This window comes from Eptatretus burgeri, chromosome 5, assembly GCF_056783735.1.
Source record: "Eptatretus burgeri isolate ZD-2024b chromosome 5, Ebu_testis_v1, whole genome shotgun sequence".
Lineage (NCBI taxonomy): Eukaryota > Metazoa > Chordata > Myxini > Myxiniformes > Myxinidae > Eptatretus > Eptatretus burgeri.
This window is the reverse complement of record NC_140965.1, coordinates 108,802,477-108,829,976: the sequence shown is the minus strand read 5'-3', so window position 1 is coordinate 108,829,976 and position 27,500 is coordinate 108,802,477. Positions and strand designations below refer to the sequence as shown.

Below are 27,500 nucleotides of genomic sequence, written 5' to 3'. Positions count from 1 at the left end.
AAATCCGTTTGCTGGTTTGTGCTGTGGAGCCTCGCGTTGCAAACACACACACACACACACACACACACACACACACACACACACACACACACACACACGGAAAACCCGACAATAAGGGTACTCTAGCGACCACCCAACAACTGTGCTGTGATGGTGGTGATTTGGGGAGGAGAGGGATGTTCTTGGCCCCATCATTTTTGACAGGCTTCACACTAGTAAATTAATAAATAAACAGAAAAACAGACTTCTGCTATTAACAATCAAATTTGATTGTCCCGAAGCACAAAAAAATAGCATTAATATACACCGAAATGGAAAAACAACATAAATTAACATTTTAAAATGAACTCATCCAAACAAAGCCAAATTGAGATTTTATCTCCGATGATGTTTTGTAAAGAAGGCAAGCTGTTCATATGACATGCCTAACTTAGTATGATTTGTTATTGGCAAATATCAATTTCTGCTTCCTCACGAGCCATAAAAAAAATCTGAGATTTTTTTCATATAAATTACTTCAAAAAAAATTATTTGGAGACTGATGTCTTCAAATATGACTGACTAGCGAGTTGCCCATGCCGGCATGGGATTGTAAACGAGGTAGGGTTCGAGGTGACAAAAATGCAAATGGCATCTTCCGTCATCGAGCCAGCAATCTGGGAGGAACAATTCACATTAATTGCCACATCTGATGCAATTTAAATGCTCTAATGGTGGGGAGGCGCTCCATTTGAAACGGTTTGTTCAATATATCGATATATGTAGCTTTTTCATGCCTCGGGTCCATAAAAAATTTTGTGTTGGTGTCAAAGCTAGTGACTAATTTCAAATTAATAGTAGGATACTACACAATAGCTGTCCAATTGTGAAAATTCTAAGCTACAAAAGTAAAACTTCTTTCCATTTAACATGGATAGGTGGTATTTCATGAGATAGCATCTGGGGATTAAAGATAATTTGCATCATTTTTATTACTTATGTAAGGGTAAAAGCTTGGAGTTAGGTGATTAATCAAGGGGTTAAAGTTACCTTGGATGAATCCAACAGGACATTGATTGAGGTATGCCAACCATCGTGGGAAGCAAAAAGAAGCTCACCTTTCAGGCATTAACCCTTCAAAAGAGTAAACAAACCTTGTTGTATTGTTGCCTGCTCACAGCCATTGAAGTGAAAGTCATGGATTGTGGACTGTTTTCAGGGCATAACCTTTGTCCCTTGTGAAGGTTCACATTACATCTCATTTTACTCTTTAACGACACTGACACTGATAGAACGTATACGATGACAAGTCCTCCATCCATCATATTCATGTGTCAAATTGTGATTGTTTGGAAATGTCAATATTACCATTATATTCATCATTATATCAATATTATCATTCAATATTACATCACAGTGGTGTACCCCAATAGCAGCTATTATAGTGGTACCTCGATGGTACTTGAGGAGTTTGGAGGTAAAATGAAAGGTTGCTTGTTCTGACAATATAGTTGAAGCAGAGAAAAACATTTTTTGTGGCAACAATATCCTGTAAAACTGCAATGTTGACGACAAGTTATTACTCACATGATGGCAGACAAGATGCTGAATTAAAACTGGCATGTTTTGGCATTGTATTACTTGCAGATGGATAAAGAAAGGCTCGCTAAAGATCCAAGATTAACTGCACAAGTTATAAACTAAAACTTGTACTTTTAGTCTTGTCCAATGGAGATCAGGAGAGTGTTCATCACACTCCACATGCTTCGATTTACCTGCTGATCACATAACGTGCCTTGTGGTTGATTGGTTTGCATTCATGGGAACAATCGTCTGGGCGTCAGACGGATGGTTGTTTATTTGCTGATTGTGCGGTTTTACCGTGTGAGACATAATCTGTGATATATATATATATATATATATATATATATATATATATATATATATATATATATATATATATATATATATATATATATATATATATGTATATGTGTGTGTGTGTATATATATATATATATATATATATTTACATATATAATTAGCATCGTCTGGCTGTAATGACGAATAGCACAATCAAATATTTTTTTTCCTCAGTTCTGCGACATTTAACAATCTTAACTGGTTGTGTTGAAATGCAGATATATATATAAATATATATTTTTTATATATATATATATATATATATATATATATATATATATATATATATATATATATATATATATATATATATATATACATACATACATACATACATACTGTACATACACACTATATAAAATACACACACACACGTCTGCATTTAAACACAACCAGTTGAGACTGTTTAACGTAGCAGAATGGAGCAAATTTTGAGGTTATCTGCCATGCCGGTTGAGAAGAAAGTATTTTAAACAATATCAGTAATCTTGGCAAGATGTTTCTTCAAGGTCATAACATATTGAAAAGCAGGCAGAGGGTTAATTTAACCATTACATGTAATAAGTAAATGCATGCGATATCCATGCCAGGTAACATGCATGCTGTACCCATGCCAGGTGAAGGGAGAAAGGGGAAGGAAGAAAGAAATAAAGGGCAGTTATTAAACAAAACTATGAAGAAAACAACTTCAGCTTGAAATCAAAGTCAAACAATAATGATAACAAAAAAAGGAAAAAACACAATTGTGAGCAATAAATGATTCCATGCTCTTACAACCTCAGATTGGATTCAGAAGTTAATGAAGTGGGATGAGAATTACAGTTAGGTTGGATGTTGAAGGACTTCATGGAATGATGGATGAAGATTGAGGTATGGTTACTTGAAAGCATTACATGCATTGCCGGTCAGGCCATCAAAGCTGCATTCCAGATGTGGAAGGGAAAAGTTCAGTTTTGTTTCTCAGATATGTTGTCCAATTGGTTAGGTTAATACAACATAAGAGTTTCATTCCATCATTGCACCAGATGTACTTCTAATCTACTCAGCTTGTGTTGTCAATGTAAAGATATTTTTGTGAGTTTAAGTCACTGAGGAAGAATATAACCACCAACATGTTGAAAAAATAGAACTCATTGCTAAAATGATATATTTCTTAACCTTCACTGTGCGTTACTATAATCCCACAAAAGGATTGATTATAATTTCACATCATCTAATGTCATTTTCTTTATATAATGCGTCAGACTATTCTGACCCTCTTACTCAATCTCTTTCAGCTCTAATTTTGTAAAGATCTAGGCTCTCACCGGCTTCTTCGGGGAAGGCTGTGACCTCAGACCCATTCAATGGGTCACTGACGCCTTCATCATATATTGAGATCACATTCACCTGATATGGAGTGCTCGCACTACAGACAAAAACAAACAAACACAGACAAAGCAAAAGGAATCGGTTTACCGTGAAGCATAGAAGTGTCATCGCTGAAGGGATATTTTGAATTATTGTTTCTCCATACAAGCAGCCAAGCATTAAATACAAACAAAATAGCAACCCCACATGAACATACATGCTCCAAAATACCACATGGTATGAAGCGCCTTTTAGACCAGGCACATGAAAACAGAGATACATAAAGGTTACATCCTTTTGGGGCTATTTTCTTGCTATCCAAGCTCTCTTCCTCAGGCATCTAAGGCCACAACCACACATGGATAATTGACTTCCTATACTCTCGTTATCAACGTATGGCTCTCAATGGAATCCTCTCAACTCATCTTCTTGTCAATGATGGAGTGCCACAAGACAGTTTGCTGGGCCTCGTCCTATTCTGATTCTTCATCAATGATCTCTGCCTCTTTGGAAAACCTTTATCTCTTTGCTGATGACTCCGCCCTCTGCCATGACATCCTAATCTATCAGATAGGCTGGCAACAGCCTCTTCCCTCTCTTAATACTGTCAGAGAATCAGAAACTGGTCAAACACTTGGAATATGTCTTTCAATCCTGGCAAATCTCACTCTCAATCAGTCCCTCCGAAAGGAAACTCCAGCAAACCCTCCCATCCACTTTCTTAACAATGATGTTGAAATTCAATCACTCAAACTTTTGGATCTCACAATCAGCTATGATCTTTCTTGGGCAAACCAAAGTTAGCCTCCAAAGCCAGTCGCCGTCGTGCAATGTCCTTCCTTGGCATGGTACACCTTAACTCCTATTCACCGACAAGGCCTTCTACCACAGCTTGATGGAGCACTGCTCTCCCCCTGGGCTGGTGCCCCTGCCTCACACCTTACTCAGCGTGACGTTATGGAAACCAAGGACTTCAAGATGATTGGAATCTCTGAAAGATGGTATTCTCCAACATAAAATCTCCCTGTTGAAAGTGCATTAGCATGGCAGTTCTGCTTTGGTTTTACTTGAAAGCAGAACAAATGCAGGGTAAGACAGCTCAGAGGCAAGTGTACTACACTACCAGCTGAGCTACAGTGTTATCTTTCAATCTCCAACACCTGACCTTCCAGAGAAGTCTCCCATATTGAAGTACAGTGTTAAACGGATCTGACTTCGTTTCGCTTCCAAGATCCCACAGGATTGGGTGCATGAAATTTAATAATTGGCAGGCCAGTAAGCTTCACTTTAGAGAAACAAGCAGCAGAAAGGCCATAGCAAAAAGCTTGAAGAGTTTTTTAAGACATCTGATAGCTCTGAGGCATGTGGAGAGAAATTTTACAACAAGGTTTGCCACAGGCTGTTGGGAAGTGGGGGGGGGGAGGGGAGAGGGATTGGATAAGTAAGGTGAAGAGAATAACAGAAATGGAAAAGGGGAGTTTTCTTATTGTCAGTTCTGGACAGTCATCTGAATGATTATTTAAATGACTAAAAAATTATTCTCCTGCATAAAATGCACAGTATATCTTCTTCAACCAGAAGGCACAGATATATCTGGCCTAATGAGAGATGCAGACAAACTCGCCTCCTTCCCCTCACAGCTAGTAACATTGGAAAATGTGCCTCATCTTCGGGCTGAACAAAATCTCAATTAAAGCTATCCATGAGAAGATCCAATCCAAAAATATTACAATGAAGAAAAAAAAATGGAAGTGGATTGGCCATGTGCAAGGGATAGAACAGAACCATATTCAGAAGCCGGATGAACAATGCAATCTACAAAGGACACCACATAGGGAAAAGAAAATGAGGAAGGCCATAAACCACTTGGCGGAAAACAGACATCTGTGCTGGATGGAATTGGCATGGTACGGAGCGTTGCAGAGAAAGTTGCCAAAGATCGAGACAGATGGCAAGGGATCATTGCAGCCATATGCCCCAGCATGGAATGGATATGAATAATAAGAAGAAAGCATATAAACGTAAATTTTCCTGAAAACTTGTTTTTCAAACTACTGTAAACATGTTTCAATCTAAAAATCTGTGTGGTCCATAATTGGCTTTACACCGTTGAAAACTCATCCTTTTCTAAGTGTATTACTTTGATATCATGAATTCTGCTTCTTTTCCTGACCATATACCTTTCCCCAATTTCTTATGAGAGTTGATAAATATAAATGACATTTTTATTAGATCTTATGAAAAAATTTTGTAAGATTAATTTTGTTTGTTAAAAAGGAGGTTTGGGTTTTGTAATAGTGGTCATGAAAGATGTTAAGTGAAAAAGTGGAATTGTTAGTTATGAAAACACATTTTATAATACTTCACCAACCGTGTATGGTACGTATCGTTGATTTTAGTCCTACGTACCAACCTCAATCCAGGAAATGTTTGGTATCGCCAAGTATAACTCACTGAGCACAGATTGCCATTGAAATTCAGCTTAAACATGGACAAATTACAAGCAATAGATGGGTATACAAGTTTCATAAAATAAGGCAAAGCAAATGTACTCATCAGATTTCACTTTATAATTGATACAAAAAGTTTGCATTTGGCCAAGTACCAATTTAGCATTTCTTCCTCACAAATACCTGTGTTGCCTGCTATTTAGTTGGCATGCTCTGTGTCCAAGGTACCTTTGATTAGGCCAAGAGAGACACAGATATAAATGATTAATCACAAACCTCAGTCCCTGCAAAACCACAGAGTTGTCCATTGGGCCGACCGTCACATTGCGACTCTCGTCCTTGTTTGAATTTGGATGGTATGTCACGAGATAGCCCTGAACTCCGGCCTCTGGCCCATCCCACATGACTCTGAAACCACTGCTCTGCACTTCAGATGTTCGGAAGTTCTCTGGTGGAAGAAGCACTACAGAAGGATAGCAGGGAAGAATAAAGGTTTGTTACTCAGTAAGTGTTGCAAGGGTAGCTCAGACAACATACCATCAATGAATATCTGGTCACTTCATAGTCTTTCTTGAATGTTATTTGAGAATATCAAACTCTGGGGATAAATAGATGAGGTGGGATGTAAAAAGCCACGACTTATACAAATTGGGTGAAACTTTGACATAAACCAACAGCCCCTCCCCCTCCTCTTAATGTCATTGTCCCTTGCATTCACCTTTCTGAATCTCTTTTACTCCATCTCTTCTAAAAATTATTTCCTGTGTTTCCCTCTTCCTCCTCCACATCCTCCTCCGCTCACATACTTTCCATATCTCTCGTATCTTCCCCTTTCCTTCCCTTTTCTTAAATAGTTTTCCACTCAATTTACCCACCCTTCTCTCTCCATTGTGGCATATGAAAATATATAAACATAAATGTTGATTGTGTCATGAGAAGAGTGGGATAGCTTACATAAACATAAATGCTACTTTGTTCTGAAGCTGTATGTAACACGAGACAAAAGCATAAAGAAGAAATAAAAATCAGACTTTGTTATTGATTTTGCTGCAGTCTAATGACTGGTTGAGTAGGATAGCTTGTGGCATTAAAATAGGAATACTGGAGGGTTGATGGTGGATAGCAACTGACTTTGTTCTGTAGTACGAGTAAGTTGTTGTTACAATTTCCAAGTATATACATGGACCACTGGTGGCGTCATGCATTCCAACCACTCTTTGGCTTTCAAGTTGTGCCAAGCATGCAGAGAGGGAGAGAGCTGCTGCTGCTGGTGGGAAATTGGGAATGGTGTACTGGCGAAAAACTACACTTGAGCTCAAGCGATGTGCATTTAAATATATATATATATATATCTATATATATATATATATATATATATATATATATATATATATATATATATTCACTATTTAAATATACCCTAGATAAAGTATTTTAAGTTAAACGATAAAAAGGGAAATAAGTTACAAAAATAGTCAAAAGAAAAGTAAAAGGGAAGAAAAAGAAAGGTGATGCAATTATCCTGTAATGTTGGAATGCAACTAAATTAAAAACCCTTTCAAAAATGCATTCTCAATGTAAGAATCTCGATAATTTAGTGATGTATGTCCATAATTTGATGAGAAATAGCCCTGAAAGGTAACGACAATGATATGAAACCAGAATATAAAGCTAAGTGATCAGTATTCAAAGCAGAATATAAAGCTACGTGATCAGTATTCAAAAAATAAATGAAAACCAACGATTAATACAGTTCTTTAAAAGTAGAAAATTATTTCGGCATTTTCAAATGTAAGTAACAATGTTGGGTTCGGATCTTTGGGACATGGAAGATAATTCCCATGTATTCCATCAAGCATGAATATTTTGGGAGTTTTCCAAGATTATTAAATAGCTGAATGAAGGAAGATGATGAAAAAGAAGGAAAGAAGTTCATAGAAGTTCCTGGTGAATTAATTTTTTAAATAATTAAATTAAGACATCTCAATCATTTCAATACTCCGATTCATGTACGTCATATTATACAATCTGCCATTAAAACAAAGTAAACACGTGATTGTTGTTGATGCAATTTATTTATATGACATCATGGGGCACAGATTAGGTTTTTCTTGCATTCTTTCTTTCGGATGACAAATTACAACTCACAGATATAAGTCTAAGTAGGAAGCCGAGTTACTGATAAATGCTTAATAACTACATGTCCATTTCATTGTGACATATTCACGTAATGCTGTGTTGTGGCGAATGTTTTCCCAGAGGGATCCAATGTGGAAGTAACCATCTCAATATCAGGAATTGCAACCTTCAGCAGCAATCACTGCATCAATGTCCAGATAGTGAGCTTGTACTACTCAGCGAAGTTTGAATCCTATTGTGTATAGGGGTCCTGTGAAAGTATCAGTCTTGAGTGGGAGTTGCTCTCCTCGAATGGCCACTTCCCTTGCATATCTCTTGTTGAACCAGTGGCTTCATAACATCTTCTGAGGTCATAAACAGTTCTCCTAAAATTAAAGAGCCTTGTAACATGGCTAATGGAAGACCCCGCTTGAAGGTGTCCGATTATATGATTCCTCTCATTTTATGACAGAAGTTGAATTGTAATGGATTGTGAAATAATGTAGAGTGTTTATTTTTTGATGATACACATATTGGTGTCTTGGAAAGACTGTTACTCATTTGCTCAGAATGCCTTGTGTCACCTCTAAAAATCTAAGGGTGCATGAGTTGCACATGCTGAAAGATTATTGCATGAGGCAACTGCGTTACTTGGAAACTTGTAATCAGGTGTTCTGCACATCCCTCGTGCCATAAAGGCACTTGCAATGAATGCTGGAACAGTCCAACAATTACATAATAAATTCCACATGTTTGTTGTTTTCTATGGTGGAAAGTATATACACAAAATGAAGAAAGGGTTACTTTGAGGGGTTACTAACATTTCAGGCTCACACATTGGGAATGACATCTTATATTTAATTCTCATCCTGTTATAATATAAAATTAAATTGTTTTTGATTTCTTAGTTGCAAATAGATTCAGCACAATGAATATCTGCTGCATTGTTCTTGGCTTTTCGGAAGAGATTTAGGAAACATGAATACAAATCGGGCCAAAATTGTGGAGGCAAGAAATTCCAAAGGGATTTCCCCCCAAAAAAATCCTTGGCTTATCGTTGAGGTCATTTTCTGAGTTGGGGAATTAAATTTGATGTTGAACTAGTTGCGAGGAAATCCGGCATTTGGGCTATTTAAATTATGCATTCTCGTGCATCTACAACCTTCCATTCCTGTTACCATGTCCCAAAGCAAGCATATTCTCACCCAGCTATGTGTTTTACGTGGTTTAACACAACAACTGTCAACAGTTCCAAACACGGCAAGTTCCCAAGCCCTGCAGCACAATACATCAATCACCGATTAGCGCAGTTCCTTCAGCTCACTTCAACGTTTTTCTAATGGAGGTAGGTGTTTCTTTCTCGAGGACAAAATATTGTTCTTCTGCGGGCAATTTGAGGGATGAATCGAGATGGGTTTAATGTTTGAAAGACTTACTCCCACATAGATAAAGGTACAAAACACGCCACATTTATTGACTGGATTATTACAAAAATCAACCCTCGACTGCACAAGAGGGGTGTAAAGAATATTTCTCCCTGAAAACGTTTTTGGAGTTTAAAACATGACCGTGCTTAGAACAGTGGCATCAGGAAACTCATCCACAGATGGGAAGAATGTGTGACACTGGCTGAAACTTCATTAGAAATGGACGAATATTGGTGTTGAGTTTTAGTTCATGGTCAGAGAAAACATTTTGATTCTGCGGTATAAGCAGTTCGAAAGACCAGCTTACACGTACTTAGCTCACCTGAAATATAGTTCAGAGGAGGTATTAGCATGGTGCGGTGTCCATCAATCAATCAGGCAGTCAGACAGTGAGTCACAGTGAGTCTGTACGTAAATACTCGGAACTTCCTCTCAGAAACTACAAACACGATTTTGATGAAACTTCACCACAACATTCATTACCCGTGATGTACCAAGGTTTGTTCACGACATTCAAAAAAAAATCAGAGCCTAAGAGATTTTACCGGGAGGGGGGGGTAAAAATGGGTCCAGGTTTGTCCCTCCCAAAATAGGGACTGTATTTGCTTTATTCTCCTAAACTACACACACAATTTTGATGAAACTTGACCACAACCTTCATCACCCGTGATGGATGAAAGTTTATTCACAGCATTAAAAAAAAAAAAATCATGGATTTGCCCCCCAAAACAGGTGTTTGACCATATTTTTAGCATTAGAAATCATAAATCTACACAAAGATAACCGGCTTCTAAATACACAACAAAAACATCCCCAAACCCACTTTTCCTGACACCTCAAGGTGTAACTTTAATAGATTAATGATACATGTTCCAAGACACACATGAGCTGACAGCTTGCAAAGTAATGCAGGGTGCCAGACAACAAGTACACAGATATCCAATGAGATGATGACCCTGACATATTGAATATTCAAGGTGTCCATCCACTGTGGGAAAAGTGGGAGCATGACAAAGGGTGAAATGACCCCAGGTATGGCATGGCCAGAATGAATTCTATTTTCTAATGAATCCTCTGATAATTACCATTTGGCTCAAGGCCATTCTATCATTAGTGAAGTGGAAAAACTAAATAGTACTTGTTATTTTATTAACTTAAATCCAAGACGATGAACTAGCTACTGTTCTTTGTTTGTATGCAGCACAAGGCTGCGGGGTGGCATCATTGGCTGAGAATGTGGCTGTGCCGCTGATGCAATGCCATCTGCTGGTTAGGGCAGGGATTTGGAATTAGTTTAGGGTGCTGGCAATAGCTCGCCTGCTCTTCACAAAGGCCTTCATGGGATCTTTAACGTCCACAAACTGATGCTGGCAGACGAGATGCCAGTGTAAAGTCCATCCGAGGAACGACACAAACAATGATGAACCACTCTGCCTGTGAAACATCAGGATGCCACTTTATAGCTTGTCCCAGATTCAAACCCAGGCGAGACAGATTTGAGCTGAGTGTATATACCTCTCGGACTAGCTCCTGTTGAGTAAATACTGCACGAAAATTTAAATTACAAAGTCCAATCAACTTCATTTATGACATTGCTATATAAATATCTTCAGCATAGACTTTAGGTAAAGACAACAACACATTGGTGACTTGTGCCTACTAAATGCACACAATCAGACATAATGAAAATTTTTGGCTGTGCATGAAATCGTATTTTTGTTTCCATTCAAGCCCTTCAGCTGATGGCGGTGATATAATGTGGAAACTATTTAGGAAATGGCACATTTGGCACATTGACATTTCATCCAAACATACTCAACTTATTTCAACTCTTAGTGGAAGCATACCTGTCTATGTGTGCCTTTTTGACACACCTACTACTTGCCATACTCAAGTTTTCATTCCGTTACTGGTTTGGGCTTGCTCAGCATCGCAAAGCTGACCACACAATAAGTCTGACTGTGTCACGCTTATGTCTTTGCATAAGCTGACAAAGCAGTGATAGTCAGTTAAGTTTCCACAATTAAATCCAGACTTTTAAACCATCTATGTATGCCCTGAAGAGATTAAGAATGCCAACTCGCAGGCTCATCAATTTAATACAAAAGCAGCAAACATTGCTCACAACTCAGCCTTGATTCCACTTTTTATGACGTCATACGTAGGGGCTGCCAGTCTAATATACTACCAACTGTGACTTTTTTTCAACAAAATGATCTTTAATGTTTTCACACTGCCCTGGGTTAATACAAATTTAAAGTGACAGATTAATGACCTCTTGAATTCCAATTGTCATCAGACATCAGACGAGTATGGCACATTAATTACATGACAGGTGTCAGTGAGAAATTAGAGAAAAAAAAGAAAACATGCCTAAAGCATCCATCCATCCATGGGGACCATACTCTGTGTGGAGCATTGGTGCTGCAGAAGCAGTCTCCTTGGCTATTGGGCACAATCCTGGACGGGTCACCACTCCAACACAGGATACCATCAAGCTGGCACTCATTTTGCCAACCTCAGAAAAATTACAGGCAGTCAACCCCACCTGGCATTAATTGAGCATCTGAGTGGGATTTGAACTCAGGATCCTTGGATCCCAAGCTCACAATACAAACTATGAAGCCAACACCTGGCAGGCTAAATAATCAAAAGAGATTATCTACTTTATGGTAATAATGCAAATTTGTAAGATAACCACATTTACATAATACATTAATGTATACACATATTTTTCAAGAAAAAAATGGTATCCTGGAGAATAATTATTTTCCTAAAACATAAGTGGAAATAACAATTACAAAATATGCTTGGAATTATTTCTCATTGGTTGTAATTTAGAAAGGTGGAATGGAGTCATTTTCCCATGACTCAAAATCTCATCTCAAGCTCTGTTTTGATAGGGATAATGTTTGAAGGACCAAGTTGTGCTGGTTTGAAAAGTCGAAAAGTTATCATGTCTTTGTTCAAATTTTTTGTCAGAATTGTCACTGAACCCAAACAGCCTCCATTTGTAAATATTTTGTTGTAATATTCCCCTGTATCATTTCAAAATTTCAGAGAGGTTCTGTTTTATTACTCCCATTGGTTCAACTGTCACTGATACAACATTGGCACTCCTTAGCTTTCAGGTTTTCCTGACTTCATTTATTTAAATCCTGGCACTTGGTTATTTTTCTTTTTAACTCTGCCACCAAAGGTGGATGGAGGTTATGTCCTCACCCCTGTCTGTTTGTCTGTGAGCAGGATATCTCAAAAAGTTATTAACAGCTTTGGATGAAATTTGGTGGACAGGTTGAGTGTGTGACAAGGACATATTGATTAGATTTTGGGGAAGATCCGGATCCGGATATGAGAACTTTTTAAAGTGATTCTTCAACATTGAGAGATCAAGCCAAAATGATATATCACACAATATCTCAAAAGGATTTGGACGGATTCAGACGAAACTTAATGAATGAGTTGGTTTGGTGACAAGAACAAGCCGATAAGACTTTGGTTGAGTTCCAGATTCAGATCTGGCCTAACAGTGAGATAAAAAATGTAAACTGTTTAGCCTTTCAGAGGCATGCACTCTACCCAGTGCTGTTCTAGTTTCCCCTTTATTTAGGCCAAGGGTACTGGGTACTGACACCTCAATTAACAATGCTGTGCTTTACTCTTTGTATTTGAGTACTATCCTGGTTGTATTGATTTTTTCAATGTTCATGCTTGATGCCGTGGTCATGTCATAAATGAGCACTATAATGTCATTATCAGTGATTGTTCTTGGTATATACTGCCATGACTTTTCTGAGACAAGGTTATTGAAGTTTCTGTGGATGTCTGTGCTCTGGACTACCCAATGTTTCTCAAGATATGGGCCTGGGGAGTCATGTATTCACTGGATCACGGGATGTGTCGCTGTCTTGTACCTATACAGGAGGATGAAAGTCCAAATCTTTAAGTCCTTGGTCCTTCCAGTCTTGCTCCACAGATGTGAGACTTGGACTCTGACCAAGGATCTGACATGGAGACTTAACTCCTTCATTACCAGGTCTCTTCAGAGAATCCTTGGCTATCGCTAGTCAGACTTTGTGTTCAACGAGCAGTTGCTGAGGGCCTCAGATGACATTTGTTACCTGCATAGTCCGTGAGCGTCAGCTGTGGTAAAACAATGTTCCAGTGGCTTACTTGAAATACAATGTTATGCATTTGTGTACATAGTTGTTCTGACATGACTTTTCCATATCCAAAGAGAGGGTGATGGTGCTTTATGTTTCTTTTTTGCAGAACCTACATTTGTCTGATTGCCTTAAACCTGTCATTTTGTTAACGGCATTGGTATAGTGCATTTGATCTTGGACATTCATTGTAACTCGTTCTTCATTCCAGTTAATACAACTACTTCTTGGCCACTCCATTGAGCCTTCTTTGTCTATTCTCAATCTGTCAGGCTTTTTCAATTTTCCTGTTCTACTCTCATTCTCCAAATTATTGATGTCTATTTGTTGATATTTTGGTTTATAATTTTTCTTTGTCTTCTTTGCAATCATTGGAGCTACAGTATATTTGCTGTGGTTTGGCTTGCAGTGTAGCATTTTCCATTCACACCTGTTCTTAGAAATATTTTACAAGGTGAATTATGAAGTTTTTGTTTTCTGCATTGTTTTCCTCGTGCTTATGCACAAATTGTAATTGATAGTCTTTTGAGCTTTTTATATGCATGGCCAATCTTACAGTTGTTATTACATGGATCTGCTTGAGCTCGTTGAGGCTGCTGCCTCCTCACTGCAATAGGCAAAATATTGGGATTCACAGGATGCTGTCGAACATTTTGCGGCTAGCAAGCAGTTTCCTTGTTGTGCTCTTGTTAATTTCTGATTGTTTGAATTTACTATTCCACAACTTTATTGAAACACTGGTACTGTGAGATGGTTTATAGTTTTCATTTATTTATTTTTGAGGGGGGGGAGAGGGTGAAGATATGTTTTTAGGATTAGACTTATTCTATGTGGCAAATTGTTTTGCACATTTGTTTGGAACAGATTTAGTGGTCTTCTACTTCTCCAATGTATTTGTAAGATGCTTCATTTTCGAGATAGTTTATTGCTGTTCTTCAGTCTATCTTATGTTTTCCATTGTTGTTTTTTGCCTGCTATGATCATGCATTTGGAAAATTCCATTTCCGTATCTTGGAATACCATTTTACCAGTTTGATCCCTTCTGTTAATTATTCATCACTAACAGAGTACCCACCCTAAGGGCGATCTTGTTCCAAGTATGCAACATGTTCTTCTGATGCATACCTTTATTTGGGCAGTGTATAGGCAACTGACAGCTCCATATACGCAAAAAAAAAACTCGAGTTACGTGCATGAAGCACAACCATACCTACTGCTTATAATTCAAAACACCTCACTGCACTGGAAAACGTGGGGACAGCAATTCTGCAATGTAAATGGTGAAGACTTGTAATACCCTCCATCACCTGAAGGTGGTGCTACATGATACACATTTACATTGAAAATTTGCATCCTCACCTCACCCCCCAAGAGCACTGGCAAAGATTAAAAAAAATACCCCTATACCATAATTGGGATAATGCTGATCCACTGTAGAAAGTCTGGATGTAATTGGCCTAGAACACTAGAAGCAGTAGCACAACAAACTAATACACAAACGCACAAACAAACACTGGTCTGTGAATTCTAGTAAGGATTCGGTCCAAAATGTTAGAGATCATCCTTATAAAGGAGACATGTTGCTTTGTTCCCTTGGATGTTCTCTTATTGGAGTTACACTGTTAGAAAAGGGGGTGGGGGGAGGGAGAGTATCTCCGCGTAAGATACGAGGAATAGGCAAAGGGAGAGGCAAAGTCAGCAAATGGTTTTCGAGCAGCTACACACCCATTGAGACCACCTTGCGCTGATGTGTATCTTGCTGCTCTTAAAGAAACGCAAACACCCATACTTTCAACCAAGTTATTCACAAGATCTCTATGGATAATCATCTATCATGCAGATAAAATACCCTGGGGGTACTAACATCACTTTTGGAGAGTTTGGGCTGTTTTCCTCAACCACTTATATTGACACAAGTACCAGTTTGGTGTGTCGTCCTCAGTGCCTTACCCACAGCTTCTGATGAAATGTGAAGTTGGGCTGCAATCTGGCACATACAGGAATCTTCATGAGATAAGACTTTGAATCCTGTGTTCTTGTCATGTGATATTTTCTTCCCAGGAGCCACGATATTCACAACACATTCACCACACGACAATGACATCACTAACCTTTACTTTTGCAGTCCTTCTGCAGGTGTGGCACCTTCTCATTTCGTGCATGACAACTAATCACAGTGCACTATATCAACACGTGACTACTATGGAGCATTTTGTATTTACACCAGATGCGATTCTATCACGTGTTATTTGCATTTTGTACCTAGATTTTTCCGCTTCCAAATTTATTTCCAATACTGCATTATGAAAGATTTAATTAACCATCGAGATATGTTTCATAATAAAGTTCCAAGACAATTTATTAGGGGCATTCAGAAAGTTCCAAGAAATACCAAGGTTTTGTATTTTTCAATGTGTATAGTTATACTTAATAAAGTTTTTTTTTCTTTACAATCATACAAAATAAAACACTTATATAAAAAGCATATTGGACGATAATGACTATCTCATTCATATGACTGTTGGAACATCAAATGTATTGTGACTTTTGTTCAAGAAAGATGAGCTGGATGGCCTTTTACTGTGATTAATTAACTGTGCATAACAGTGTATCAGAAACATATGTACAAAACATCACAAATTTTACATTTGGTTATATTCCAAGATTGTATTAAAAACAAATCAGTTATTAAATGCATTCACAGGAAGTTCACATCTTTATACTCACATTTTAAAGTGCTGCCCTTCCCAGAACGTGGTTGGCCCTGCCAATCATTATACATGGGCAGTACACGCAGATCATATGTTGTTCCAGGCTGCAGTCTTCGCAAACGAACACTTGTACCATTTCTGGGTGCTCGAAGAACATTCGGGCGACCACGATAACCTTTACGTCGGTGGGACACACGATACCCCACCACCGGGCCTGGTGCTGCTTCCCAGGTGACACGAAAACTTGTGGTTGAACGCTCCGACACCATCAGCTCCTCGGCCATCTCCAAGGCTGTTCAGAATGGAAGATATGCAGGAAAGAGAGAAGCAATGAGGGTGGGAAACAGAAATGAGGGGAGAAGACTGAGTAAGAAAATAAGGTAAAAAAGATAAAAGGAGAAGAAAGAATTGAGCTTTGTGAGTGTGCGAGAATATAAAAACATATACAATGATGTCACACACCCAACCTGCTCACCAAGTTTTGTCCGAATACATCCTTAACCTTTTGAGATACCGTGCAATATTTAGTTTTTATCCCTGTCTCACAATGATGAACAATGACTTAAAAATTGTGGCATCCAAACTTCACCAAAATCTAATCAGTTCATCCTTATCACACCCCCAAACTGCCCACCAAATGTTGTCCAAATCCATCCATAACTTCTGAGATATCCTGCTCACAGACAAAACAAACAACCAAACAGACAAATGAAAATAAAATCACTCAGAGTGACAATTAGCAAAACATAATGGCACTCGGTAGCTGAACATAATGGCAATAACGGCACAAAACATACCTCTGCCAGGCTGAACAGTTTACATTTTGTATCCCACTGATAGGTCTGATCAAAACCCAGACCTTAACCAAAATCTAATCAGCTTGTTCTCATCACCTAACCAACTTATCCATCTAGTTTTATCAAAACTTGTCGACACCTTTTTGAGATATTATGCTCTACATAGTTTTTAGCCCCATCTCTCAATGGTGAAGAATCACGTTTAAAATAAATAACTCTCGTAATCCAGATCAGGATTCGGATCTTCACCAAATTTAATTGTTTTCTCGTTGTTGCACACGCAAGCTGTCCAAGTTTCATCCGAATCCATCCATAAACTTTTGAGATATTGTGCTATATATCGTTTTTGGCTCAATTTCTCAATGGTAAAGAATCACTTAAAAAAATTCTAGTGTCCGGATCCGGATTCAGATCTTCACCAAAATTATGCAATGCTGTCCTTGACCAGTCACCTACATACACAACCAATTTCAGAATGATTACTTGAAACTGTGGCCAAAAATCGTGTGACAAACAGACATACAGACAGACAAGCAAGACAGACAAAACATACTTGGTGAAAAAAAATTTCACCAAGTAACAAAGAGCCAGACAAGTGTGAAAACAACCTCCGCACAACTTAATCACTTTAACAAAGCTGTTGTTAAACTTTTTAATCCTTCACATAACCACAGTCATCATCTCGGCAAATAGTAAAGTTGTAAGTGATATATTTTTAGCTTAACTGGAATTTACATTCCAGATAAGGTATTGTCATTGTGCACTGTCCGTCCATCCATGAATCCTTCTCCTTTTTCGACTTCTCCAGCCAAACCGCTGGGCTGATCTGGCAGCAACATTCCTCTCGTCACTGCTAAGAGGAATTGCAAAGCTCGTTCTGGTCACATGACTTTAAGTTAGTCAAAATGGTCGACTTAGTAAATTTATTCAAAAATCTTATTCTCCGACCCACCAGTCAGAATGCATCAAATTTGGGTTGCAACATTAGGCCAGGGTAGAGATGTTAAATTACGCAGGTCATGCCGATCACATGACGGGAAGTGTGTCAAAATGGCCGAATTACACCATGGGAGCCTTCGCCTGCTTAATAATTTTCATTGCACTCAATGAAGTTACGCTTTGGGAAAAAATAGTAGAAAAACAAAACAGCCGATAAAGTTAAGTTTAATGCATTGGCAATTTCACATTTTCTTGTGTAAATATGGAGGAGGGTGTAAGGCCTTGATTAAAGCTTATAAGATATACGCTTAATTATAAGAATTGCCAATGTCTTTAAATTTTCAGCTTTCACTCCAGATTTCAACACTTATTTAGTCAATGAGATCCGATCCTTAAATCTGAAATGTTATTTTGATTATATATTTTCATTAGTCCGTGAGAGTATATCGTGTTTCCAAGGCAAGGTATTTTTAGTAGGATGAATCAAAATGGCAGCTAAGATCCCTGCAAGGTGAAGTTGGGCTGAACAAGGATAAACCTTTCATGAAGGGAAGCCATTAATTATTTTCAAAAGTGGTGTCTAAATTTTCCCAAATACCCAGTTTTCATTCATGCACTCCCTTAGTGTTTCCTTTATATATGCAAAGTTTGGGGCCGCGAGGTTTGATGGTTTTGAAGTTATAGAGGAAACACAAACAGACTGACTGACTGACTGACACACAGACATTTCGTATTATAGATTACTAGTTTTTACTTTAATATTTTGATATAATTAGCATGTTTCATACACCGACTGATGATGGAAATTTATGAGTACTCTATTTTGTTCCCTATTTTTCACATTCCTCATTGCGTGGCATCTGTTTAATGACTTGACTTGGTGACATATGCTTCAAGCGGTGTGGCTGATTCTCTGTGATTTATAAGAAACAGGTGCAAAATGATCACGTGATGCAGGTGGGAGGGCTTACGCAGCTTATGGAGTAAACAACTATGGCTCAGTGGGGAAAAAACAACAATTGTGATGAGCAATGTTTTCTCGCCAGGCCACCTTGCTGTTGGAAATTACAGTGAGCACCATAAATGTCAGGAATAGATACATATTCATAGGAAAGGGGGCAGAGAAAGAGGCATGCAGGTAGAAGAGTATGATGATCAAGAAGTATGAGAGATCTTTACTGAGATCATGAAGGGCAACAACCCCTCCAGGGAAATGGGCAAGCTAGAATTCAGGCCTATGTGCTGTGTGGCTTGAGAAACTTTCTGTACTTTGTCAAAACAGAGTGAGCCTTATCGTTAATGCTGACAAGGAATATTGAAACTGTGCAAAACTCTCATTTATAACTGCGTAGAAGCAAATAAAATTAACTATAGAAAGAGGAAGAAGAGCCAGTGTGCAATGGGAAAGGTCGAGGGTTAATGGGGAGTGTAGACAGCAACAAGAAAGGAAAGGTTTTGGATGAATTATAGCGACATTTATTTTAACGTCCATAAATCTTCATAAACAAAACCTTGATTATTTTCCACTTTTTTGTGATGACTCTGCCTCGAAGAGAACTTCTTGATATTTTGATTACAATTTACAAACAGAAATAGATTTAACAGGTCACAAAGTCATTTATATTAAAGTGCAAAAGAACACAAGACCTTTTTTGCTTTCCAGTTTTTGGGGAGCAGCGTCAAAAGATTATCGAGGTTAACAGTTAGGTATGCTGTGAGAACATTCCTTCGTAAATGTTTCCAGTAGCAAAAGGAATTAGAAACAATGCTGGAACCTTTCAGTGCAAATACCATCAAGCAATCATAAGAAATGGTCACACAACCAGACATCCATTTTGGTAAATGGTGATGCCACTTCATCAAATGAAACGTTTGTGGGCTGGCATGGTACAATATACTGCATGAAAACAAACAAGTCAGTGGTTTAAGGTCAGTGGTATGCGGCGCATCACCAGTCAGTGGTTTAAATCACAAACATCGGAATGCAAGCACATTTACAGTTATATCTCAAATTCATCAATAATTGAAGTACAGGAAGGATTGTGACACTCCTCAAGAACAAAATTGTGTGATGTTTTACTTGATCCTACCAAAGAGAAATTAAACAAACTCAACCCTCCAAGAATACAAACAACAAATGGCCATAAAAAGTACATGCCTCATCACTTGACATCATTATGCAGAAATTATGCATACCATTCATTTCACTTGATTCAAGTGGACTACGATCATACAAATAAAAGAAAGGATAGTTTTAAGAACTAATTAAAAACGAGAAAAAGGGCAAGAAAGGAAGAGAGAGAGTGTTGAGGAAACATTTTGAAGAATTAGCCTTTGTATCGAACTTTAGTTTAGACCTGCCCTGCCATATACTAATTTGTTCGGACACGCAAAGAAAGGCACGGAAGGACAGTGTGATGGCAAAACAGCAAATGTTACTTCAAGTGGAGACATAACCATGCAGACTTCACACAACTTTTGAGGTAAATCAATTGTCACGGTTTTGCCTCAAGGGACGTGGGTGTATTCCAAATCTGAAAAATTGTGCTCGTTCTTTTGGAACTAAAAAATTATCTATTCTTTATAAGCATTCCATAGTAATGCTTCACAAAATGGTCATAAATACTTTCCACACCCTTTATTGAAATACGAGTAGAAAGTAAAAAAAAAAAATTGAATTTGTTTTTGTCCAATTCATTATTGCTGTCTTGCTTATTGCTGCATTTAATTTGATTGCTGCTGTACAAATATGTGTATTGAAATTGTTTGTTTTATAAAACACTAGAAATTGTGCCTGCATGCCAAGCAGGATGCATGGGAAAAGAAAGACGTTATCGGGAAGAGAGATACATATATTAAAGTAAAATTGACCAAGTCGATATTCTCAAGAAAGGCTCACTAAATACCATGGCATGCCCTATATTAATCACATTAACTTGGCATTTTCTACATCTTTGTTTCTTGCTGTAATTATGAGGCCTTCTTCTTTGGATACTTCTTTGACACCTTTAATTAAGTTGACATTGTTATGTCTTCTTGTTGCTGTTGAGAGACAATTTGTACAGGTGTGCATGACGTATTCAACCGATTTTCTCATGATTTTTAAATGACAGTTTGACCTCTATTATGAATACCACACCAAACACTCCTACCTCTTCTGGGGGGACGAGAGGGAGGAGGTTCTGATATCGAACATTTTAGGACACACCCAAGGACCACAAAGTATGCATTCCACATTTACTTGAAATACTCAAAGTTGTTGGAGGAGTTAGCAAACAAAAGGTCATTTACAAATAGTAGAGATTCTATCTGAAGTGTAAGTGTTATTACTGTTTCAAAGAAAAAAATTGTCTTGTGTTATAAAGCTGAATTAATTATTCATTATTAACTTCAATGAGAGAGATTTAGAAAAGTGAAAAACTTGCATAAAATAAAATGAAAATTAGGTATTTGCATGGAATTAATAGCAGAACATTTGTTGCAAACATTAAATGAATAAGTAACTGAAACACACAATATGGATTTAAACCAATTATTAAATTCACCATTTATCAAACTCTGCACTTAATTATTTAAAAACAAATCAATGATGATAATATCAATATTGTCAGATAAGAATGGCATGACATTGAAGATTATGTTTTCTTTGGGTACCAAGCCTTACAGGCTGGGAACACATTGATTTTTCATCTGTTTATTCTCGTTCTCATGTTATTCCGCAGGGGCAGACTTCAGGTTGTGTTTTGAGCTGGAATCAGACATTATTGCATTCAAAATAAGCAAGTGGTTGAGTGAGGTAAATAAATTACATTTGGTAGAAAAAAATAAAAAATACCCAATGTTCAAGAAAAAAACAAAAAGCAAAACGCTTTATAAAAAAAGGTAATTTGATTATTTTTTTAATAAAAATATTGCTCTCATTGTTCTCTGAAGACAGATGGGGGAAAAAAAAACACACCAGCAAAATAATTATCGTAGTGAAATAATTGCCACTATGTTTCCTACATATACACTTTGCATCCGTTAAATGATTTGCCTGTAATAATTAAGCAGATCATAATTGATGACATATTGATTAATAGTTCATTGACACTCGATTACGATTCATGGTCATTATGTACTTTTAAAATCACATCAGTGGCAATCTGGTTACTGGTTATACGTCACCTTATGCACTGCATGATAGCAACTGGTAGCAACTACCACTGCATGGTAGCAAATTATGCACTGCATGGTAGCTGTTACCCCTCAACGTTTTTAAGTAAATAACTTCATCAGGAACCATTCAAGATGAATACTATGTTTGCATATTGTGATTTTTTATTTTTGCATTTTGATTCTTTCTTTGTACTTCCAGAATTCCATGGCACTGCCTTCTTGCTCACTATAAAATTTGCTTCGTTATGTATGGTGGTGCTGTCCTCGCCATTGCCTCAGATCCAGAAAGAAATCCCCACCCCCTTATTGTGAATAAACCTGTGGCTACAAGTTAAGGAGTAATTCCACTACTCGATGCGAATAACTTCAAGATGTGCACACTGGACTCCAAAATAACATCACTGCAAACATTGAGATGAAATAGACAAATATTGGAGGGCAGTCAATTGGAACAACAAAGCATAAGACAGTGCAACATGGCATCAACATGCTGAGGCTTTCATCCAGCAATGGCTTGAAAATTGCAGCTGCTGCTGATGATGATGATGATGATGATGATGAAACATCAAGAAGCAATGTTTACAGTAATGTTATTATGGAGCTTATATGCACTCAACAAAGGAGAGGGTATTGCATTTGGGTCCGTTTGTTTGTCTGTCTGTTTGTCCACAGAGAACTTTCATGTATTTCTCTGCAACTACTTGTCAGATTGAGATGAAATTTTCACCATTGGTGCGACTCCTCAGGTAGAATGTTTTAATGATAATTATGATGTCATCGGTCACGCGGTGTGGCAGCCATCTTGGAAAAACGGGAAAATTTTGCACCTCTGTATCTCTGAAACCACACCAAGAAAAAATTGAAACTTGGCAAAGACCAATACTTTTCATGGGGAATGACTGTGATTTTTATGACATTATAGGTACATTCATTATGACATCATAATTGCATATGTAGAATGCCACATCTGATCAGTATGAAAAATTTTGAGGGTCATCAAGGGATAAAATGGTCCAAAGAAAAAAAAAATTAATGATGTCATCGGTCACATGAATCGGCAGCCATATTGTGTTGATTGTTTTTTTTTAAACCTTCAAAAAGCTTCTTGTCTGAAGTGGCTGAACAGATCGAGGTAAAACCTTACATGTATGACCGCCTATCCATGAGGAACAAAAGGTTCACACATATGATGCCATTGGTCACATGATTTGGCAGCCATATTGGATTTACCCTAAAACCTACAACCATAATTGCTGGACAAATTGAGGTGAAACTTCACAAAAGTGTTCCCCAAGCCATGTGTGTACAAGATTGTTAAGGAATCATTAATAGGTTACATGGTTTGGCAGCCATATTGGATTGAAGAAAATATTAAATAATGTTTTCTCTGGAACCACTTAATCAATCGACATGTAACTTCACATTTATGATCAAGTAGTGATGGGTAATGCATCTTTTAAATTTCAGCTTGATCGTCACATGATCTGACAACCAGAATTATTTAATATTTTGATATGGGTTTTTGGGGAGTTATTTATTTATTTATTTATTTATTTATTTGAATAAGGCTCACTTGGCTGTGCCTGTATGGATTTGAGGGTAGTGGAGTAGCAGCTGAAATGTGAATCCTATCCAGGTTCCTCCTGATGACTTCATCTTTGCTTTTTTCTTGTTTGGGTTCCTTCTGATTACTCCAATGCAGGACTCTACCTATTTAGTCTTCTGTACCGAATGAATAATAATTAATAATCATCATGGGTCAGGTTCAGGTGTCCGATCAAAGCGAGGTTACATCAAAGCGGGATGTCTTGGTACCCGGTCATCACTGCCAGCAGATATAAAGTGGCAGCTCTAATTATGTCTCATTAATTATGTAACACACCAGAACACAAACGCCACATAAAATACACCACACAAAAGCAGTTCTGGTGAGGGTCTGCAATCTCTAATTGCTCTTTCTCTTGATGGAGGTTGTACTTGTGGTGTGCCAAGGAAGGTTTTAGGCATTGAACAAAAATTCATAGTCACAGATCCAGATCTTCACCAAAATCGAAACAATTTGTCCTTGTCACACTCATAACCTGCTCACCAAGTTTCGTCTGAATATATCCAATACTCTTTGAGATATCGTGCTAGATATCATTTTTGCCCCATCTCTCAAATGGTGAAGAATCACTTTAAAATTTTAATATCCGGATCCGGATCTGGATCTTCACGGAAATCTAAACAATCCAACACTGTCACATACCCAACATGTCTACCAAGTTTCGTCCGAATGCATCCTCAACATTTTGAGATACCTTGCTCACCAACAAAAAAACAGCAGTGAAAACATAATATCCGTCCACCTCCGATGGCAGCTGTAAGAAATAAAAATCGTCACAATTTTTTCGCATAAAAGTACAGGCTGTTCCAAAAAGACCTGGACAACTTTGGTTGTTAATATATTTAGTACCACAATCGATACAATGATACCCTTTGCTTTATGTGATACAGAAACTCATAATGTTTTCTTTATTTTCAGATCTCGTGGTTTAATGTCAAATAAAATGGTAACTCCACAGGAGAAAGCTCAGTTTGGTGAATGGCTCATCAAGATGAGATCCGACTGCAAGTTCAGCGTAATTTCCCTACAAGGTAGTGAAGGCATCTGCCATCATCGATGAGTTTCAGAGGGTAGTACAAGAGGTTTAAGGAGACTGGAAGTTGTCAGAAACAGAAAAGTACCGGTCAACCTTGCACAATTGCAACAGATGTTCAACGAGTGCGTGAATCATTTCAACAAAGTTCCAGAAAATCAACTTGATGTGCATCCAGAGAACTGGCACTACCAACCACCACTGTACACAGGATTTTGTAGAAAAGACTGAAGCTGTTTGTCTATAATGTGAAGATTCTGCAGGAACTCAAACCAAATGACACACCCAAACGCAAGATGTTTGCCTTGGAAATGCTGTCGCATGGAGGATGATGAAGATTACCTGAAAAAGGTCATGTTCACAGACGAAAACTTCTGTCATGTATCGGGAAAGGTCAACCGGCACAATGTGAGGATCTGGGGCTCTGAAAACCCTAACGTGGTCATTGATCACATACGAGACAGTCCAAAAGTCAATGTATGGGGTGGCCTTTATGACCGCTTGGTGGGTCCGTTTTTCTTTGCAGAGGATAGTGACCTCAATTCACATGAACATGTTGGAAGGATTTGTCTTCCTATGGATTAAAGACCTGCTACTTGATATAATTTTTCAACAGGGTGGTGCTCTTCCTCATTGGGCCTTAGTTGTTTGAGAAGTCCTGAATGAAAAATATCCATGTTGCTGGATTGGTCAAGACGGAGCAACTGCCTGGCTCCCACAATCACCAGACCTCTCCTCCCTCGATTTGTTTCTGTGAGGCTTTGTCAAAGATGCCTGTAACACCAAAGTGGCAAACTGCAGGATCTTAGTTCTCAGATCACAGCTACATGCACACTGGTGGAGACCAACATGCTGAACCGAGCTTGGCAAGAACTCATGTACCACCTTGATGTCCTACGCATGACAGATGGAGCTCATATTGAAGTGTATTGATGGTGTGCAAAAAACTTTGAGTTTCTGTATAATATCAACCAAAGAGTATCATTGCCTCGTTTGTGGTTATAAATATATTACCAACCAAAATTGTCTGGGTCTTTTTAGAACATCTTGTATGGCATCTCAACAGTCATTTAAGATACAGTCTTCAAATAAGTTATATGAAGAATTTAATGCCAATAAAATATCACAAAATTTTTAATATACCAATTTTGGCTTTTATCATACCTCTTGTTTCACATGCGTACATGTTGGCAATATTTTTTTTTTAAACGAATTAATCATTCAAGAAAATGCAAGTGCCAGGACCGGAAAAGGGAAAATTAAGTCTAATTTTTGTGTCATTTTGTTTAAAATTTTAATTGTACTAAACGACCTGTGAACCCGTTGGGTTCCCATTGTGACAGCGGTTCATAAAAAAAAAAATCATTTCAATAAAAAAGATAGCTCCAGCGAACTATACCGCTGAGGTTGTTTACATTGATCAAACACTCCCGAAGAGAACGTGACTGAATCAGGAATTGATTTTTTAATATTTTTTTTTTGTTGCCCGATTTGAACGAAACTTGATACTGCACAACGCAGGAGAATGGTGAGTAAGGTTGCCCTAAAATTTTTGCACTATCATGTACTGTTTTGGCTGTATTTTTGGAGCATACATACATACATACATACATATATCCCTGTGTCGTAAGAGGCAACCAGGGTTGCGTCAGGAAGGTCATCCGGCGTAAAACATGTGCCAAATCACGATGCGGATCATACGGAAGATCCGCTGTGGAGACCCCTAACGGGAGCAGCCGAAAGAAGAAGAAGAAGACATACATACATACATACATACATACATACATACATACATACATACATACATATATATATATATATATATATATATATATATATATATATATATATATATATATATATATATATATATATACATATATACATACTAGATGAGAGTTTTAGTAATATACAGATGAATTAAAATAATCATTCATGCAAGAATAACCCCGAGACGCAGCACTGTACATCGAATAATGAAGACATACTCATATATTACAATAATCCTGAAATCACAAGAAAAATAAAGCTTCATTTGATGAATGATATATTTAGATAGAAGAAAAGCATGAGGAGGCTTGAATGAGAAAAACATAGCCAGATTAAATGGTAAGTTTGACTCTAATTACCCACCGTTTCCCATTCAATTCAATAGTTTTACCCTTTGTAACTGCTTGTCCTTCCAGTGGTGGGCCTTGCCCAGTGTGATACACAGCCATTACAGACAACTGGTAAGGTGTCTCTGGTTGAAGCCTGAACAGAACCACATCAGTATCTGTGCCAGTGACGCGTCGCTCTCCATCTTGGTCACTCAGTAGTGATTTGTACCGGACAACATAAGCTTTGGGCCGACCTGGAGCCGCTTTCCATGATACAGCCAGACTTCGTGACATAGCCTGTGTGCGTAAATTTGTTGGAGCACCCATTTCTGAAAAATGTCAGGAATGGGGGGAAAAAGTTGTTTTAATTGCTCATTGGATTCAATAAATAACATATATATACAGATGCAAATGTGTCAATAGTACAGATATTAATGTGTCAATAGCACAGATATGAATATGTCACATGGCGAAAATAGACCCAAATCTCAAACCAGACAACACAAATATAAATATTTGAGCTCTTATATGAGCCTCGACATTGCATTTTCTTTTTTAATGTATATACCTGGATATGTTCTCTCCACAGCCTCAGCGGGCCTCCCATCACTCCGTGCATAGTTTGCATTGACAGTTACATGGTACAAGGTATCAGGCTTTAAATTCTGTAAGGAAGTTGTGGTAACTTTCCCGAGTACAACCGTTGAGCCCACTTCATGTTCCCCACTGCCATCTTCATCATCAGAC

At 37.8% G+C, this 27,500-nt stretch overlaps 1 protein-coding gene and 2 long non-coding RNA genes across 5 annotated transcripts in view; 1 reads left to right on the top strand and 2 right to left on the bottom strand.

The window, feature by feature from the left end:
- Positions 1 to 1,871, bottom strand: part of LOC147027134 (uncharacterized) — a 7,817-nt gene extending 5,946 nt beyond the window's left edge. The window contains exon 1 of the long non-coding RNA XR_015058699.1: positions 1 to 1,871. This exon is cut by the window's left edge and continues 359 nt beyond it. This is a non-coding gene — a long non-coding RNA (uncharacterized LOC147027134).
- The window catches only part of LOC147027133 (uncharacterized), a 30,873-nt gene extending 22,291 nt beyond the window's left edge, over positions 1 to 8,582 (top strand). The window contains exons 4-5 of the long non-coding RNA XR_015058698.1: positions 6,136 to 6,194; positions 7,962 to 8,582. This is a non-coding gene — a long non-coding RNA (uncharacterized LOC147027133). The remainder of the gene's footprint in view (positions 1 to 6,135; positions 6,195 to 7,961) is intronic.
- Positions 1 to 27,500, bottom strand: part of LOC147027132 (collagen alpha-1(XII) chain-like) — a 365,482-nt gene that overhangs the window by 218,813 nt on the left and 119,169 nt on the right. For all 3 annotated transcript variants that reach the window (XM_085883313.1, XM_085883312.1, XM_085883314.1), the window contains exons 15-19: positions 27,322 to 27,500; positions 26,816 to 27,082; positions 16,138 to 16,413; positions 5,979 to 6,165; positions 3,210 to 3,310 (exon numbers count right to left, since the gene is read on the bottom strand). The exon at positions 27,322 to 27,500 is cut by the window's right edge and continues 124 nt beyond it. In XM_085883313.1, the coding sequence (XP_085739439.1) occupies positions 3,210 to 3,310; positions 5,979 to 6,165; positions 16,138 to 16,413; positions 26,816 to 27,082; positions 27,322 to 27,500 (1,010 nt within the window). The remainder of the gene's footprint in view (positions 1 to 3,209; positions 3,311 to 5,978; positions 6,166 to 16,137; positions 16,414 to 26,815; positions 27,083 to 27,321) is intronic.